This window comes from Typopeltis vanoorti, chromosome 24 (genome assembly GCF_054136105.1).
Source record: "Typopeltis vanoorti isolate ZY-2024b chromosome 24, IOZ_Tvanoo_1.0, whole genome shotgun sequence".
NCBI classification, from domain to species: Eukaryota; Metazoa; Arthropoda; class Arachnida; order Uropygi; family Thelyphonidae; genus Typopeltis; species Typopeltis vanoorti.
Window position 1 is genome coordinate 55,941,722 of NC_143572.1, and position 18,894 is coordinate 55,960,615.

An 18,894-nucleotide genomic window follows, 5' to 3' on the forward strand; every position below is an offset into this window, starting at 1 on the left:
AACAGGCAGAACAACAAATATCAGGATTTCAGAACACCAAGACTACATCCGGTTTCACCAGTACAGCCGCTCTGGGCTGGCAGACCATGCCTTAGATACCCACCATAAAATTCGTTGGAAGAAAACAAAAATAATCCATCGCAGCAAGTTTAAATACGAAAGATTATTCAAAGAATCTTCAGCAGCTCTAAAAAACGTTCCTAACCTCAACAAATTTGGGTGCTTGAAACGGCCCGAAATTTGGGAGACTTTCTTTATGAGAACTTCAGCCCAACTGCCAAGACTACCAAATTAGCCCACAAGAGGGCACCATTGGATTTTAGGAACAATATTAGTTTCTTGCTTTCTTCATTTGCTTTGTGTTAGTTCCTGAGTGCACATACCATATCTTTACGTTCCCGAAGATGGCAATGTGACATTGCCGAAATATAGAAGTTATTTATTAAAGTTACCTTTAATCAATATACTTTATATGCGTTGTTAATTCCGTAAACTAATTACCAGTTATGAATAAATTCATATGGAATAAGAGAGAAATTAGTGGGAACACTAAATTAACTGTATACAAGACAGTATTCAAACCAGTTTTAACTTATGGATCTGAGAGCTGGGTCAGAAGTAAAACACTTGACCAATGACTAGAGACTGCAGATATGAGAGTCCTGAGAAAGATTAGAGGCATGAACTGATGGCATTAATAGCAATATCATATTAAAAATGAGGATAATAGGGAAGAACCTGACATTGTCAGCATCCAGGAATGCGTTAGCAGAGCTAATCTCAGGTGGTATGGTCACTTAAATAGAATGGAAGAGGAAAGATTAACAAAACAAGTGTTCTCTGCCAGGTTGGCAGGAAAACGACCCAGAGGAAGACCAAGATATAGGTGGATTGATACGGTACAAAGTGCGTTAGACGATAGAAATATAAGATCTGATAATGTTGGAGTCTTGACAAGTAACAGACTGATTTGGATGAAAATTGTAGATAGGAAGTTAGTAATGATGTAAATTTTTCATGTGGTACTGTCATATCCTGTACATCCCTTGAGGGTACATGGCAGGAATTTGATGATGATGATGCCAAAGTCCTCCCATGACTTTTGTTTAGCTTGTTTTACACACCGTTTAGCTTTCTTACATTTGTCTCTGTATTCTGTAAGAGTAAAAGCTGACTTATTTGCCAGGAACTTTTGATATGCTTTCTTCTTTTCCTTCACTGCCTCTTTAACTTCCTGTGTCCACCAGGGAGTTCTGATTTTTTTATCCTTGCAAAAAACCTCACCACATGCCTCTCTGGCAGAATCAATCAATGTTTTCTTCACAGTTTGCCACTGAATCTCCAAGGTTTGATTCCTGTTCTCAAACTCTTTCATTTTCTTTTCAATAAACTTTCTGTATTTTAGTCTACAGTTCACATCTGAGAGCTGCTCAACTTTTATTCGATTTAAAACTTTCTTACTTGTTATTCTTTTCAATATGAAATTCAATTTTATCCTGCTCAAGACTAAATAGTGATCACTTCCAATTTCAAATCCTCTGTACACTCTGGTGTCCTGCACCAGGGAGAAAACATCACTATCAACAATAACATAGTCAATGAGACTTTTCTTATTCCTAGCCTCTTCTCTCCATGTGAATTTATGCACATTTTTATGTTGGAACATGGTGTTAGTAATAACCAGTCCATGTCCTGAGCAGAAATCCAACAGATATTTGCCATTATTATTAGCTTTGCTCTTTTCTCCAAATTTTCCCAAAATATTTTTGTATGTCTCACAATCATTTCCTACTCTGCTATTTAGATCCCCAACAAGGACCAACTTTTCCTTTTTCATTGTGTCAGTTGCTTTTTCTAAAGCGTCAAAAAATTCCTCCACTTCTACCTTAGTAGAACCTTCTGTGGGACCATAGGCACAAATATGTCTCATTGTCCAGTTCTCCGTTCTCATATTTGCCCACATTACTCTACTTGAGATTGACTGCCATTCAAGAAGATTAGTCTTGTACTTTGTGTTGAATACTATGGCTACTCCTTTTCCTTGTTTGTCATTGCCTGAATATAACATTTTGTATTTATTGCTCAGAAAGATCCCACCAGTTTTGGACTTTTTTGTTTCAGTCATCCCTATTATGTCGATCTGGTACTTATCTAATTCCTCAGCTAGCTCCATTTCTTTGCCATTCAGGCTTCTTATGTTGATAGTGCCAATCTTTAACTCTGGTGATGTTGAGTTGGGGTTTGTTTTCAGATTTGTTCCAGTAGCTGACTTTTCGCTGTTCGCACTGGTTCCCTGGTGAAAACAACGGGGGCCTTGTTTAACCGGGCGACGCCCCAGCCTGCATGTAATTTTGTCATGTTGTACCATCATTTTTTATTTTGGTTTAACCAATAAGAATACAATTTGGTCGGCTAAATCCCAAATTGCCAGCCCATCCTCGTTCATTCAGTATCAAAGTAGATACCCAACAGGGTGCACCACGAGAAGGTGAGGATTGGACCTTAGGTCAGAAGCCCTGGTCGGTTCTCCGCATTCCTTTAAAGGCTATGTGGTGGTCTCCTCTTAGTTATACAGCTTTGACCCTTAAGCAAACCTCTCCCCAAGGTCCTCTGATTTAAATCTAATCAAATCTCACTGGGCTGCTGTAGAGTGAGACACCAGATCCACATACCTGGGACCAATGTCTAAGGCACACTCATGGACAATGCTGCAACAGGCATGACACGAATTACCTCCAGCATCTGGTGGAATCATACCTCGTAGAGTATAGGCGGGAGTTATTCACGCTCGAGGAGGACTGGCATGTTATTAGGTAGGTATCTCTAATGTTTTGTCCATTGAGTGTAAAATGCAAGCCAAAATAAATCCTTGTCAGAAACTGATGAGATTGTCCAAATAATAAGTGTTCACTTTGCTGAGATCTGTCAACCAGGTATGTGTAATATGGTGCACAGTGCTACCACTATATTGGATGAAAAGCTATAGGTGCATGAGAATGAAATTCAAAAGTTCTGTAATCCGGATATGAATTTGGCAGACAGATATGATACCAGCACATATGCTAAAGGAATGTTTAGCTGAATTGGCTTAGTCCTTGATGTGTTTGTATAACTTGAGTCTCAGCTCAGGAAAGAAAAGAATGGATGATAGTTCCATTGTATAAGGATGGTGCAAAAACCAATGTGTCTAACTACCAACCTATCAGTATCTTTGGAATGATAGTGAAGATTTTAGACAAGTTAATAAGAACTGGCATACAGAAATGGTTTGATATATACGTTTTGCAAAGAACAACATAGGTTTACTAAAGTAAGGTCTTGTCTTAGCAGCTTGCTCATATTTTATAATAATGTTACAGCTGAGTTGGATAAAGGGAATGGATGTACTGTGATATTGCTAAGGCATTTAATAGGATACCACATGGCTGTTACATAAATAAACTGGGGAATATGGGATTTGAATATAAACTGTCAGCTTGGATCAAATAGATGGCTGATGGACAGGTATTAGAAAGTGCTATTATTATTATTTCGTGACACCTCCAAGGAGGGCACCTACTCTATAACTCTGCCTCCACCAAATATAACTACACCAATGCCATCTACTGTCCACCACCACTAGCATTTCCACAATTGCTGCTGATGGTGCAAAGATAGGTAGGGAAAATATGGATGCTACTGATATACAGTACCTACAGCATAAATTGGAACAATGAGTAAATGATAATAGTTGTCAATTCAGTGTTGGTAAATGTAAAGTCTTTGGTATGGTGAGATTTCCAGTGGCATATTATATTGGTGGGATTATGGGACCATAACTACAAATTCCTAGCTGAGGCTAGGAATTTGTAGTTATGGTGGATAGGAATTTGAAGTTCAAAGGTCACAATTGCAAATCAGAGGATAATTGTAGTATTGAAACAAACATTAATATGTAAGGACAAGGAAGTAATTTTGCCTTTTTTCAAGGTGAGTACCCCTGCACTACTATGTGTGGATTGGTCTCCTGGGTTCGGAGGAGATAAAAAACTATGGAAAGAGTGCAAAAAAGAGTAACAAAGATGTTATGAATGTAGATTACAAGGGCACTGGTAAACAGGAGAAAGAGGGGTGATATGATAGAGGTCTCCATAAACTTCCGAAAAAGTGTTATAGGTTATCAATTGATGAAATTTTTTGTTTTTCTTGTGGAAGGAGTAGGACAAGGAAGCATCTATGGACATTTGTGCAGTTAAGAAAGGGACAAGAACTAGATTTTTCTCTCTCTCAGAGTAGTGAATGATTGGAACACTTTAACCATTGAAGCAGGTGCATCCAGTGTTGAATGAGTTTAAGAGAAAGTATGACAGCTGGTGTGGGTGGTCCTGTCCTCCCTTAATGAGTTCTTGATTCCCTGGAGAAACCTCCAGGGAGTCAAGAACTCATCAAGGGAGGATATATTTATTTTTATTCTAATATAATAATATTAGAATAAAAGTAACATGGATATCATTATATGCTTTACAAAAAAACTAATTGTGTGTAAATTGCTATTTTAAACTGAAAATTACTATTTATATCATTCCCACACAAGAGGTTGTAAAACCTATAAGACAACAGTGCCATGTATGGACAGAAATTGGATGTTTGCCATCAGCATTGACCTCTCTCCGATCATTGATCTTCCTACCATACCTGACCCCCCCCCTCCAATTTGCCAACATACTTGACCTCTTCCTAACAAGCTCCACTTCCAGGTATACTGTGGTTGTCAGTTCTCCTCTTGGTAACTCAGACCATAATCTCATACAAGTCTTGTTTGCCACAGAACAACCTTCACCAGCTCACAGTCTTGTGACCTTTGGCACTACAAGTGTGCCAACTGGGAGGACCTCTGTGACTTCTCTTCCTCCTTCCCATGGTCCGACTACTGCTTCAGTCCTGATCAAGTAGTCTCTGACCGAATAACAGAAAACTTCCTCACAGGAATGAAGCTTTCATTCCCTGTTCCAGTCCAAATTCTCAGTCAACATCCAAGCCTTGGTTCAGCATCCAATGCTGTAAAAGGAAAAAAACCTCTGCTTACCACAATTGGCTCGAGACCAAAACTCCAGCTGTTCTCTCTGCTATATTACAGCCTGCAATCATCACCAAGTTGAAGTCAGACTTTGAAAGGGCCAAATGCTGCAAACTCACCTCCTGCCCAAATAGCAGTTGCTCCTTCTGGTCGATTGCCAACACAATTGGCAACAACTTCTGCCCATCCAAGTTTCCACTATTTTCACATCCAGATGGTACTGTAGTCACCTCACAAAAGACAAGGCCAACTTACTTGCATCACTCTTCTCTTCCAATTCCTGCACTGATGACCTGCGCAAAGTTCCCCCTACTCCACAAAGAACGGCTCGCTTCACGTCTCCCATAGTCTTCCGACAAAAAGAAATCCAAAGAATCCTTAACAACCTGAACACAAACAAGGCATCTGGTCCTGATCCCACCTGTTATGTTAAAAATTGTGCTCCAGAGCTAACACCTATCCTGTATCGCCTCTTCAATCTATCCTATTCAGCTGGCATCTACCCAACAATATGGAAACAGTTCCACATCCAGCCCATCCCAAAGAAAGGTGATTAAAGTCAACCAAACAAACTACTGTCCAATTACTCTCACTTCTCTTTAAAATTATGGAAAAGGTCATCAACAACTATCTCTTGAACCACCTAGAGTCATACGAACTAATCAGTGACCAGCAGTATGGATTCTGCTACTCACAGTCTACAGCTGATCTTGGCTTCACCACCCACCTCTGGACACAAGGTATGGAGAAATTTAGAGGAACTCACATGGTTGCCCTCGACATTTCAAAGGCATTTGAGATTGGGTTTGGCACAGGGGCCTACTTAACAAACTGCCATCCTATGGTCTGCCTTCCTCACTCTGCAACTGGATCACCAACTTTCTCAATGGTCACTCACTACATGTCATGGTGGATGGTCTACTCTCCTCAGATTTCCCCACCAATGTAGGTTTACCCACAGGGTTCTGTTCTTTTACCCACTCTCTTCCTCTTGTATATAAATAACCTGCTCTCTCAGACTTCCACTCCTATCCATGGATTTACCAATGACAGTGCACGCCATTCCTCCTTTTCATTCGACCTTGTAGTGCTCAAGTTTTAGAATCCTCAAGATCTACCATGACCAGTGACCTGAATTCAGATCTCCTAGCTATGTCCCAGTGGAGCAAGGACAACCTTATAAACTTCAATGCCTCCAAAACTCAGTCTGTTCTCTTGCAAAAAAGAGCTCACATCCCTCTCCCTTACCTTCAGTAATACTGAGATATCCAAACACAATCAGATTTCTCTACGTGGACTGACTTGCACCTCTGATCTTTCCTGGCACAACCATATTTCAACTATAGCTTCTGCAGCTGCCAAAAAACTTTTTCGCACAAGACATTACTTCCCACCTTCACAGCTGCTAACTCTATGCAAAGCCAATTCCACCCAGCCATGGAATATCTGCCGTGTGTCTCTTCTACAGATACTTTCATCGACAGTGCTCTGCTGAATTGGCCACTATTATTTCTCTACTCTCCTCCAAAATCATTAAAACCAGAGCCACTGCTAACCAACACCCTTTTACAGTCTACCTTGAAAGTTGCTGAACCAACTTCACTGCCTTCTCCTTAATTCCATCTACTTCTGTCCTTTGGAACAGTCTTCTCCAAAGATTACAACCCTCAATTGTTCAAGCATATTGTGAACAGATTCCTCCTTTCTTCTATTCCTCTTGCCCATGCACAACACTAATATGCTATAGGTCTTGTGGCCTTTCGTGGGATCAGATATTAAAAATAATAATTATTATTATTACTACTTGACACCTCCAGGGAGTCCAAAGACTCATCGAGAGAAGGCACTTACTCTACAACTGTCTCCAACTACATCAATGCCATCTTCCACCCACCATCACTAACATTTTCACAGACAATCACAAACATATAATCCTATGGTGGGATTTGAACCCACGGCCTTTTGGCTGGAGAGTGGATACACTAACCACTTATCCAATCAGGCCGGCAATAATAATCACGTATACTCTTTAAAAACCCTAATTGCATGGTGTGGTATTTCAGTTAAGAAAATAAAAATTGAGTGCTGGAAACAGTCGTATGAATAATTTATATTATGTTTATTTATTTATTTTATCATTTGCTTAAAATAACTTTTTTCTAATTTTTTTTACATGTGAAGTCATATATCATTTCCATATGGTTTAGTGTAGAAATAAGCTTTTTTGTTTGAGATATGGATCTCAGATCTGGGCTGAGTTAGAAATAGCAGTTGATCAAAGATTGGAATCAATAAATATCAGAGTTCTGAGAACAATTATATGAGTAAACAGATGGCATCAGTAGAAGAACTGTATTACAAATGAGGATATTAGGAAGGAACTTGACATTAGCATTCAGGAATATGTAAGCAGAACTAATCTAAGGTGGTATGGTCATTTAAACAGAATGGGAGTGGTAAAGTAAGCAAAAGTCTTTTGCCTGAATGGCAGAAGACCCAGAGGAAGGTTAAGAACTAGTTGGATTTATACCGTAAGAAGTGCCTTAGAAGACTGAAATATAAGATCTGATAACATTGGTGACCTGACACACATTAAAATGGAGGAATATTGGCAATAGGAAGTTGGTAATAATGTAAACTTTTCATGTAGTGCTGTCATAATATCTTGTATCCCCTCCCCCTTTATCTTGCTTTTTTGTTAAAGATACCAAGCTATTTTAAACCTGGTTTTACTCCATTTCCCAAGTAAGCAAACAGACAAATAATAAGTCAAGTTTGCGCCTGCGCATAATGCAAGTCTAGCTGACCCTGCAGGTAGTGCAAGACCAAGGTAACTCATGGTAAAAGTAGAATAAGCTCTGATCACTAATCTTAATATTTACCCATAATGCAAAGCACATCTCCTGGAGGAGATGTATGATGCTTTGTATTAAAGGCAAGGGGCCACTACCCAGACCGGTTTCGACCTTTATTGAGGTCTCATCAGTGGGAGCCAGGCTAGAAATATCAAGATTTTAATAATACAGAGCTTATAAGTATTTTACCAGAACAAGTTACCATAAGTTTCTAGCCTGGCTCCCACTGATGAGACCTCAATAAAGGTCGAAACTGGTCTGGGTAGTGGCCCCCTTGCCTTTAACACAAAGCATCATACATCTCCTCCAGGAGATGTGCTTTGCATTATGGGTAAATATTAAGATTAGTGATCAGAGTTTATTCTACTTTTACCATGAGTTACCTTGGTCTTGCACTACCTGCAGGGTTAGCTAGACTTGCATTACGTGCAGGCGCAAACTTGACTTATTATTTGTCTGTTTGCTTACTTGGGAAATGGAGTAAAACCAGGTTTAAAATAGCTTGGTATCTTTAACATTTATTATACCCAAGGTAAAATACTTTCTACATCTTGCTTTTTTGTCTCATTCATTGCACATCTTCCTTTTCTGTCTGAATGTAGGCTCAGTCAAAAAGTTTTCAAATAATGGATATTGTAAATCCGATAGCATAGTAATGGATAAGTCTCCATGCAATCATTTTTATAATATTGATTATTTTGAATCTCTGACTTGCAAAGAAAATGAAAATTTCCACAGTAAAACCAACTATGGGCCATAGGTACAAATAAATTTTATTGTTCAATTCTCCATCTTGATTTTTGCCCATATCACTACTTGATATCGCCTGCCATTCAATATTATATTTGTATTGAATACTATGGCTGCTACTTCCTTTCCCTTAGCATTATTGCCTGAATGTAACATCTTTTATTTGTTATATAGAAGAATGTCACCTGTTTTTGTCTTCTTTGTGTTGGTAACACCAATTATGTCAACCTGGTACTTCTCCATTTCTTTTAAATTAAAAAAAAAAAAGTGTATAATTCATTTATAAAGTTACATCTTGACCTCGTAGACAGGCTTATACATTGGTTATGCATTATTAAAATACTTAAGGAAATGAACAACATAGTTAAGGGAATGGTGATGGATATAGAGTAATCCTTATTGTAGAGGGGGGAGGGGATCTGTGGTTTGTAGGTTCTAATATTTTTTAGACTTTATTGTGTTAAGAAGGAGAGAAGTGTTTCAGAGCCATGTGGCCAAATAGCGAACACATCATCAGCGTAGCGAAGCCATATGGTTGGTTTTTGTGGGGCAGAGGCTAAGGCGTTTTCTTCAAAGGTCTCCATAAAGAAATTGTCCAAGGGTGGGGAGATTGGTGAACCCATGGAATATAAAGCTCTACAGGAAATGAAGAATAATAAAGAAATAGTTATCACCAAGGCGTATAAGGGAAATGCAACTGTAGTCCTTAACCAAAAGGACTACACAGGTAAGCTGAATGCTCTTCTATTAGATCGGGCTACTTACCTCCCCATCAATTACAATCCCACCAACTCTCAAATTAGAAAACTTCACAGGCTCCTTAAGAGAGTCACTTCTTGGCCTGTAGAAGTTACCAACAGATTAAAGCCATTTATCTCTATACCCTCCCGTATTTACGGACTCCCAAAAATACATAAAGAAAATGTGCCATTATGTCCCATAGTGGATGGCATTGATTCCCCCACATACAAATTAGCTAAACATTTGGCCAAAGAGCTCACACACTATACTGGCAACACACCATCACACATAAAAAACTCAGCCCATTTCAAAGCCAGTATAGAAAACCTTATACTCCAACACACTGACATAATGGTCAGCTTTGACGTCTCCTCTTTGTTCACAAATGTCCCACTCAAGGAAACTTTAGAGCTAATCCAAGCTAAATTTTCTCCCGATATCTCAGCCTTATTTCAGTTCACAATGAACTCAGGCTACTTCGTTTGGCAGGGAAAATTCTACAAACAAATAGAGGGGACAGCCATGGGTTCACCATTCTCCCCACCCTTGGCCAATTTCTTTATGGAGATCTTTGAAGAAAAAGCCTTAGCCCCTGCCCCACAAAAACCAACCATATGGCTTCGCTACGTTGATGATGTGTTCGCTATTTGGCCACATGGCTCTGAAACACTTCTCTCCTTCTTAACACACTTAAATAACCAACACCCCAGAATCAAATTCACCCTGGAAAAAGAGGGAAAAAACAGCCTCCCTTTCCTAGACACACTAGTCACCCGCCAGCCTAATGGAACCTTGGTTTTCTCAGTTTACAGAAAACCCACCCATACAGGCAGATACATTCACCAACAATCCCTCCCCCCCTCACAACAATATGGAGTAGTGAAAACACTATACAATAGGGCTAAACTAATCTGTTCAAACGACTTGGCCCTAAACACTGAACTAAATCACATCCTCAACACTTTCTCAGCCAATGGCTACCCCCCCAATAAAGTCCAAAAAATATTAGAACCTACAAACCACAGATTCCCCCCCCCCCCCCATCCACAACAAGGATTACTCTAAATCCATCACCATTTCCTACATCCGAGGCACCTCGGAAAAGATTACCAAAATCTTAAAAAAGCATGACATGATCTTCTGTTACAAACCTTACAGAAAATTGGCATCCCTTATCCGCTCAACTAAAGACCAACCACTTCCCCTAGATACCTGGTGTATACCAGGTCCCTTGCAGTTGTAAACTGTCTTACTTTGGCCAAACAGGCAGGACAGCGAATATCAGAATTTCTGAACACAAGGACTACATCCGGTTTCACAAGTACAGCCATTCTAGTCTTGCAGACCATGCTCTAGATACATGCCACAGAATACGGTGGAAGAAAGCTACAGTAATACACCATAGCAAATACAAATTCGAAAGACTATTTATGGAATCAGCCTCAGCCCTAAGAAATTCTCCAAACCTCAACAAATTTGGTTGTATGTGACTGCCCCAAATTTGGGAGGCTTACATCAGCAGACCTTCAGCCCAATGGCCAAGAATACCTACTTAGCCCGCTAGAGGGCACCATTAGGACTTTTAGGAGAACAATATCTTCATCTCTTCATTCCCAGTTACTGTGTTTGTAATGCCTATGTGCACGTGCCTTTTTTTGTAAGTTCCTTTAGAAGATGGCAACGTGACGTTGCCAAAATATCGGAAAATATTTATTAAAGTATAATTTAATTTATATCTTTAACTACGTTGTTCATTTCCTTAAGTATTTTAATAATACATCTTGACCTAAAGAAATCACCATAAATATATGGACCTAAAAATTCAGAAATGCAGTACTGTCACTCATCCTATACCTGATAGCATAGAGCTCCAGCTACAGACTTGTTAAATCACCTCTGCCCACCTCTTCTTTCAGCATTAAAATTCTACTCACTTTATAACCTTCATAAAAAAAAAATCTTAATAAAAAATCCAGACATTATGAACTTCTTTGATATTACTTCATTATTTACCAATCTAAATAACATCTCCCTCTAGTGCATTCTTTCTTCCCACTTCCAGCCATTTATTGGTATTGTCTACCATAGAAATTCTGCGTGAATTATTTCTAGAAAACAAGCACTTAACACATTACACACAAACTAACGGTGGCTATGCTGTATGGATGATATGTTTAGCTATTTGATCTCATGGTCTTAAACATGTTTGATATATTTCCCTCCCCCCCACATTTAAACTGCTATTCTTCAAAAATATATTTCCATTGGAATCCATTCCATTAATAGGGCAATCAATCCGTCTTGTGGAATGAGTTTGTTTATTATTACAAGTCGGAAAATTATCTTTTCTTTATGAACATTCTAGGTTTTAAAATGTAACTATTTTGCTTATATAACTGTGGGATAAAAGCACATTATTTCACGTATTGGTGAAAATCCCTTAATCCTTTCTGCCTTTCAACATAAATTGACTCTTCTTGGCACTCTGCCAGCTGCAGTTCTTTCAACTGTGGGCAGACTATACTTACATGAACAGTTGTACCACCATCTGTACAATGTCTCAAAACACTTAGTCATACACGGTCACAACAATAGGATACAACTGAAAAGATAGCTCAAGCTTTTCATACCCTTTGCAAACCATTTCCTTTTCATTCCTGTGTGTAGTTTATTTTTCCTTTTTCATCTTCTATTTCTTGTTTGTGACTAACAGTATCTGTTCACTGCTGATTATAATTTAGCAAAATTCAATTATGTGAAATTAGGTTAACAAATGATTTCATCATCACATAAATTCTGCTTAATTATTTATTTTATTTTATTATTTTTATTTTCCAGGAACTGTGGGATTTTTTGCTTGCTTCTGGTTTGTTAGAAAAATTTATTCAGTGGTCAAAGTGGATTAATGAGCATTTTAGTGGTCTATAAAATTAGGTATGTACAGACACTATGTGGAGTTTGGAAAGGGTTAGCCATCAGATTGAAAGCCTTGTCCAGCTGCATCAGAAAGAATTTTTTCTTTCATGAGTCACAGTGCCACTCTGTTGAACCACAGCACTCTTTTTCATAATAAGAGCATTATTAAAATGGATAATGACACCTCAGAATCATTGATTCATCAGTTAAAGAACTGTTTAAAGAATGAATGAATGAAAGAAAGAAAGAAAAAAACTGTCTAATTTCATTGAAATGTGATGCCCTTTCAGTTCTGAGGTGATATTGATTGGTGGCAGGTATCCTATCACCAGATTATAGTGGAAAATTTATTGATTTCTATAAAAGCACACTGACTATAATGTGAAAAATAGCACATTTTACAAAATGGATTTTGTATAGATATGACAATTATTACATCGAATATTAAAATCATTTAAGATAGGCAAAATATCTTATCTTTGTCTATGGTTTTTCTTTCCTGAAATATAAGGTATTTAAGAAAATTATCAATATCATAGTTAAACATTGATACTTTTAGGTTAAATTAAGTTAAAGTATCATGCAAAGCAGTTGAACAAGTCATCCCCTGCCTCCCGAATATTAAAGTTTTTAAAAATGCTTCAGAATTTATATTTCATGTGCAAATAATAGTAAAAAGAAAAATTTGAAAATATATTTAAAGCAAGTGGAGTAAATTCATTATATCTCTAGTAAATTTGGACATAAAAAATATATATATCAAAACTGACAAAATTTGTTACCAAAACTGTTGAATAGTGTTTATAAATATCACTTTTTATGATTTAAGATATTGAACAAATGTGTACATTAGAAAATTGTTTTTATAAGAAACTGAGATGGTTTCATAATTTTTTTTTTTTTTTTTTTTTAACCCTTTTTACATAATGTTTTGGTAAGCTTCTAGGTACTTTAGTTTTCTTTCAATGCTAATTCTGTGTTCTGAAATGTGATTAAAATCTAGTCAATGTACATGCAACCATTTTAAATTTTCTAAAAATTGGGAAATTTTTAATATTTTATCAAAAAACTAAAAGCACATTATTGAATCATTCACACACCTTTTTATTTCTTTTGTATGTATGTTCCTGTTATGATTTATGTAGCTTTGGTATTTGTAATGCTAATCAGTTTGTCCTCTTGTATATTTTTCACATATAAATGTGTGAAATTACTTGCATTAAACTAAAGATTTGGTAAAATGTGCACTGTTAACATTTTCAGTCACTGTTAAACATTCACTGGTTTGTACTGATTCTTACTTTTGTTTTATTACTTGCGAAAGGTGCAAAGATAAGGTTTTAGCCTTCTGTATAAATGGAAATAAAAAGTTTGTTGATATTGGTTAGTATCATTTTAAAAAAGGAGACTCATGTATTTGCATTTTCTAGATTTGTCATTCAGATAAACTGCAGATACTGTAAATTGTAGAATGGCAGCTCAGCAGTTAGCTGAAAATATTACACAATTTTTCAGTTACATCTGTTAAACATTATTGCTAAATATTTTAATTTTGTAGCATTATAAAGAGAAAAAAAAAAAAGTTTGCTCTTAAAGTCAGCTGAGTTCAAAGGCCATATTTCATTTTGTTATGATATTTTGTTGTAAAATCTGTATTTGAAGCAAGTCAGAACATTCTATATTTTCATCTGTTGGACCATCTTATCAAATTTTAAATAATGTTCTTGGAATACAAATAAAATAAAAAGTAGATTAAAAGTTTATATCAATTTGCATCATCCTATACACAAAAATAATTTAATACTCACATACACATATTCAAACACATATATCATCCAACTGTCAAATTCTTTGTTACTTCTATTCTAGTTCCAATTTTCACTGCATTGTCTTTGCATTCACGAGCAGACTTCCGTATGAAATTGAGCAAATCTAAAACTAGAAAAGAATAATATCAGTCAATGTGAAATGGTGTGTAATACCAATCTTAAAAAAAAAAATAAAATAAAATAAAAAAAATTGAAGCATACAAACCCCAACATCTCATTGATGTTTTTGTACCAGATTATTAGTAGTAAGTAGTTACTGTATAATTAAATTTTGATATATTTTAATAAAAGGTTTTAAATGGATCTAAGAATGTTGTGTGTGTTCTATATTTTAATGCATCTTTAATGCCAGTTTTCTTGGATACATCACTTCTCTGGATGGATGTGAACGAATCTACTTCTGATTACTGTTCATTTGAAATCCTTCATACTAAAGAGTTGGATACCATAACATCTTTGATCTTTCAATCAATGTTATATCTTTATACATTGTTCATTACAAAGTCTGCATTTTCATTTTGTGATTTTTCTTTTTTTTTTTTTAATTATTTTATTTTATTTTTTTGCTCATGGCATAATTTTGAATCCTTAATTGTTATTTAATAATTCTTTAATCAGATGGCAGTCATTTCATTAGCCTAATTAATTAAAGCTGTGGTCATTAGATAATTGTGTGATCAGTTAAATCATCTCTGGATTGAGGACAGTATTCATATGCTTTTAACTGTGATGACAGATTGTTGTCTGCATGAGCAAGGATGTATATATATACACCACACATTAGGCATTAGTTTGAATATGCCAGAGGACATTTCAGGCATCTTATGCATTAATTCATATACCACTTTACCAAAGTTCTTGAGTTGAAACAAACTCTTAGTGAACAGGAAGATTTCTATATTGCCTACTTCTTTTTTTTTCTCTTTTATTTGTTCTGCCGAACTCTTCTATTGTCAAATTCTCCTCAGCATTGACAAGAAGTCAGTCTCATAAGATATCTTAATCACCCCTTTCAGTTTAGTATAAGATGGGTGGTGTGAGAGATTGCCAAATAGTGAAGAAATCAATTAATATATCAAAGGAATTTTTTTCCCCCTTGAATCTGATGATTGTACAGTACATGGTCAATGAGAGAAGGATATTTACCTATCATATGTACAGGCCTCAACAAATTATGCAAAATAATACTGGCCATGCAAAAAATATGTACTCAACCAAGAGTCCCAATTTTTTTAATAATATATATCAATAAGAAACTAGGAGTTCCATAAACTGATCAGTAGTGCTGTATCTGTTTTTTAAAGTTAAAAGATTTTGTTTAGGAAGTTACTTTTATTAAAAAAAAAAAAAAAAAAAAAAAAAATTCTATATTGTTTGATCTGCAGCTGCTTGCCAGCTGTCAAAATCTGCTTGCCACAGATGAGTATTTGTTGAGCCCTGTATATATATATATATATATATAAAGATGAGCCGAAATTTGAAACGTTTTTGTCATGTTTTTTTGTCTCTTCATTGTTTCGAGCCGGGTTAAGCTGATAAGACGAAATTTGTTGGATGTTTCAAAACAATGGAGAACCAGCTTACCAGCCTGGAACTAGGGGAGTGTGGGTGCCAGGGGAGCAGAGCCCCCCTCCCTAGTATATATATAGGAGGAAAAGCATGAGTGAAACTATGGAGGTTTTATAGGAGTGTATCCCAAAATTGATGGGGAGATTTGAAAGAGGAAACTGGCAACCTATTTCAAAGGGTAGAAGTTAGACCATAAAATTGTGGTTTGGTGACCAAGCCTTTGTGCCTGCTAGACCTAATCCAACATCCTGGGGATGTTGGGCATGACCATATAAGTTTGTCCAAATCTTTCTGTAGTGTGTGTGTCCATAGGTGCATAGCAGCAGCCATGTTTCCAGGAGACTGAGAATGATAGAATCTATTTTGCTGTTACTAATGGCTTGGTAGGCTTTCAGATGGTGAAGAAACTAACTGCTGAAACCTCCATGAATTTTCGGAAAACTGTACTTAGGATAGTGTGATGGTAGCTGACGTTTTCCATCTTGGTACGAATGGACCAAAAATAGTATATACTTATTGTTACTATGCTCGAGTACAGGCTGGATGAGTATATGAAAGTAATTAAATTAGCTTATGATGATATATGAGCAGGTGTAGCACCATGTGCCACACCTGCTCATATATGGACTTTTGTCTGTAAATTGTGAATATTCTCTGGCTATGTTGTCTGTTTTACAGTTAAAAGAATCTGTATTTCTGGAGAGAAAAAAAAATCGTGAAAAAAAACTCATCTCCATTTTTGAGACTGGATAATTTAATCACATTCAGTTGAAAATGTCTGTAAAGATAATTTGCATCATAGAAAAGTTTTTTGAACCCAGGTCTTTCCAACTAAAGAATCTGATGGGCATTACTGAGCCACCAAGACTATGTTAAAAGACAACATAGAATAGGTGGTTTTAATTCTGGAGTACAAGTTTTGAGCACAGCTAGGAGAGGAAGGTAACATCAGGATCAGAGTATTTGTTGGTATCCCAACTGTTCAGAATTTTTCTGATGCAAGACCACATGAGAAATGCAGGGAACTGTTCTTAGAGCTCTGAGAGATAATTTGTTCCGGAATGTGAGGAGAGGATTGGTTCCTAAAATATCAACTTTATTTTTGGTAATGTTACAACGTTGCCAGATGTGAAAGGGATTGAAGCAAGGAAAGGCAAAAGTTGGGCCTGAGGAATAACCAGAAGTCTCTGTTGCAATTTTAACAGGAGGAAGTTTCTTTCATTTGGATCTTTCAAAATCAGATTTGAATTTCTTGATGGTTTCTTTCAGCTGTAATGTAAGTCGAGCACAAAGTTAAAGTAACGGTCAGGATTTTGAGTTGGATTAAGGCCTTAATTTCAGTTAGAATTATTTTTGTTATTCACTGAGACCTAGTATTGGATTAAGACAGTAACAGAATCAAACCACTGAAAGAGCAAATAAAAGCGGGGGGGGGGGATTTCTAAATTTGGCATTCTCTGATATGTGAGGCCAGATCTGATCATTGCTCAAATTCCACTGAACCACAAAGTTGAGTTGGACAGCAGTTATGATAAAATAACTAAAATGCTGGGTGCACATCATTTATGTTAGTAGCATTTTTTAAAAGCATTATTTTTGTTTTTTGGTTGTATGTTTTGTATTTTTATGGGTAATGTTATCTGCTTCACAGGATGATTTTTTTGTTAATGTTATGTTGTCTCTCCTAGTAAAGAAAAGAATTAATACAGAGGTATGCATTGTAAGGTGAAAGACTTGTGTACATGCCACTGCAATTTAGATTTTTAAAAAAGATGCAAAAAAGTTTCATCATTGAGCCACATGTTTTAATTGAAAGTGTTTAATTAAATTATATGGTTCACAAATATTTGTTGGATTACTTTTAAGTTTCAGCAATCAAAAAAAATTCAAAAAACTGAACAATACACTTTTAAATAGACCATTGCCAACAGTGCAATAATTAAGGAAATTCATTAAAAATATACGTTTTGTGATAACATTCTTGTTTCCTGTCCACTTTATTTTTAGATCTGTCAATTTTTTTTTGTAATTTTTTTCAGTCCATTCTTGGTACCTTCATTCTGCTTTCTCTTTTATCCATTTGTTTATTGGTTGTAACTGATATACTTAAGATTTGAATGACCAATGAAAACCTAATTATTTTAATTTTCTTACTTCACACATTTATTGTACACATACTGGCCACTGAACTAGAAAACTTTATGCAGATGTATGTAAATGTCACTTATGCAGCATATATATACAAAATACTAGGTGGCATGTTCTAGGCAACTTTTAAGAATAATGCTAATCAGTAATCATCATCAGTGTTTATTACAATGGAATCTTTCAGATAGAGTTCAATTAATGACTTATTCTGGTTCCACTGATTAAACACCTGGGTAATTTTCAATTACCCAGGTGTTTAATCAGTGGAAAAATAACCCACTTTGCTTATCTAAGAGGCATAACTGGTTCTAAGATAGTTTGTCATAATTGCCATCATCTGAGAAGGCTTGTATGACAAACGACTTCCTATGTGAAGCAATTGACTAACATTTAATGAGGACTGTTCCTGACCTAACTATGTGCAGAGAATTGAAGATAATCAGTATTGGCAGTCACATGCTTATAAGGAGACCACTGATTTCTATGAAGAACTGAAAAGTTCATCTACATTGGTGTCAGAAACACTGACTGGAGACTGGAAAAAAGTCGTCCAATGAGTCATGGTAGACGTTCTGTACCAATGGCAGGCAGAGCATTTGGTGGTAATCCCATGAAACCAGGTTGCCTCGTAAACAGCTCGAGGTTCTGGAGGTGGTGCGGGGCGATACTCTGTTGGAATGAAACAGGTCCTTTGATATTACTGGAAGGTTGTCCTCCAAGGAATATCTGCACATTATTGGCAATGAAGACTTTATCCAGCAGGTGATAGTTGTTTCATGGACGACAATGCCACCTACTGCACAAGAATTGTTCAGCAGTGAGCATGACTGACTTCCAGCATCTTCCCTGACCACCACAAAAGCTAGCTCTGAACCCCATTGAGAATGTATGTGATGTGTTAGAAAAAGATCTGGGAGCAAAAGCCCTCTTCCATCAAATCTTAACCAGTTAGACTGTCTGGTAAAACACATGGTATGTTGTAAATGCAATCCAACACCTGTGGAATCTATGCCAAACTGCATATGTGCTG

At 36.5% G+C, this 18,894-nt stretch overlaps 1 protein-coding gene across 1 annotated transcript in view; it reads left to right on the forward strand.

Moving 5' to 3' along the window:
* The window catches only part of TM9SF2 (transmembrane 9 superfamily protein member 2), a 152,339-nt gene extending 138,258 nt beyond the window's left edge, over positions 1-14,081 (forward strand). The window contains exon 18 of the mRNA XM_090413959.1: positions 12,241-14,081. Within this exon, the coding sequence (XP_090270085.1) occupies positions 12,241-12,308 (68 nt within the window). The 3' untranslated portion in view covers positions 12,309-14,081. The remainder of the gene's footprint in view (positions 1-12,240) is intronic.
* Positions 14,082-18,894: the final 4,813 nt, after the last annotated feature.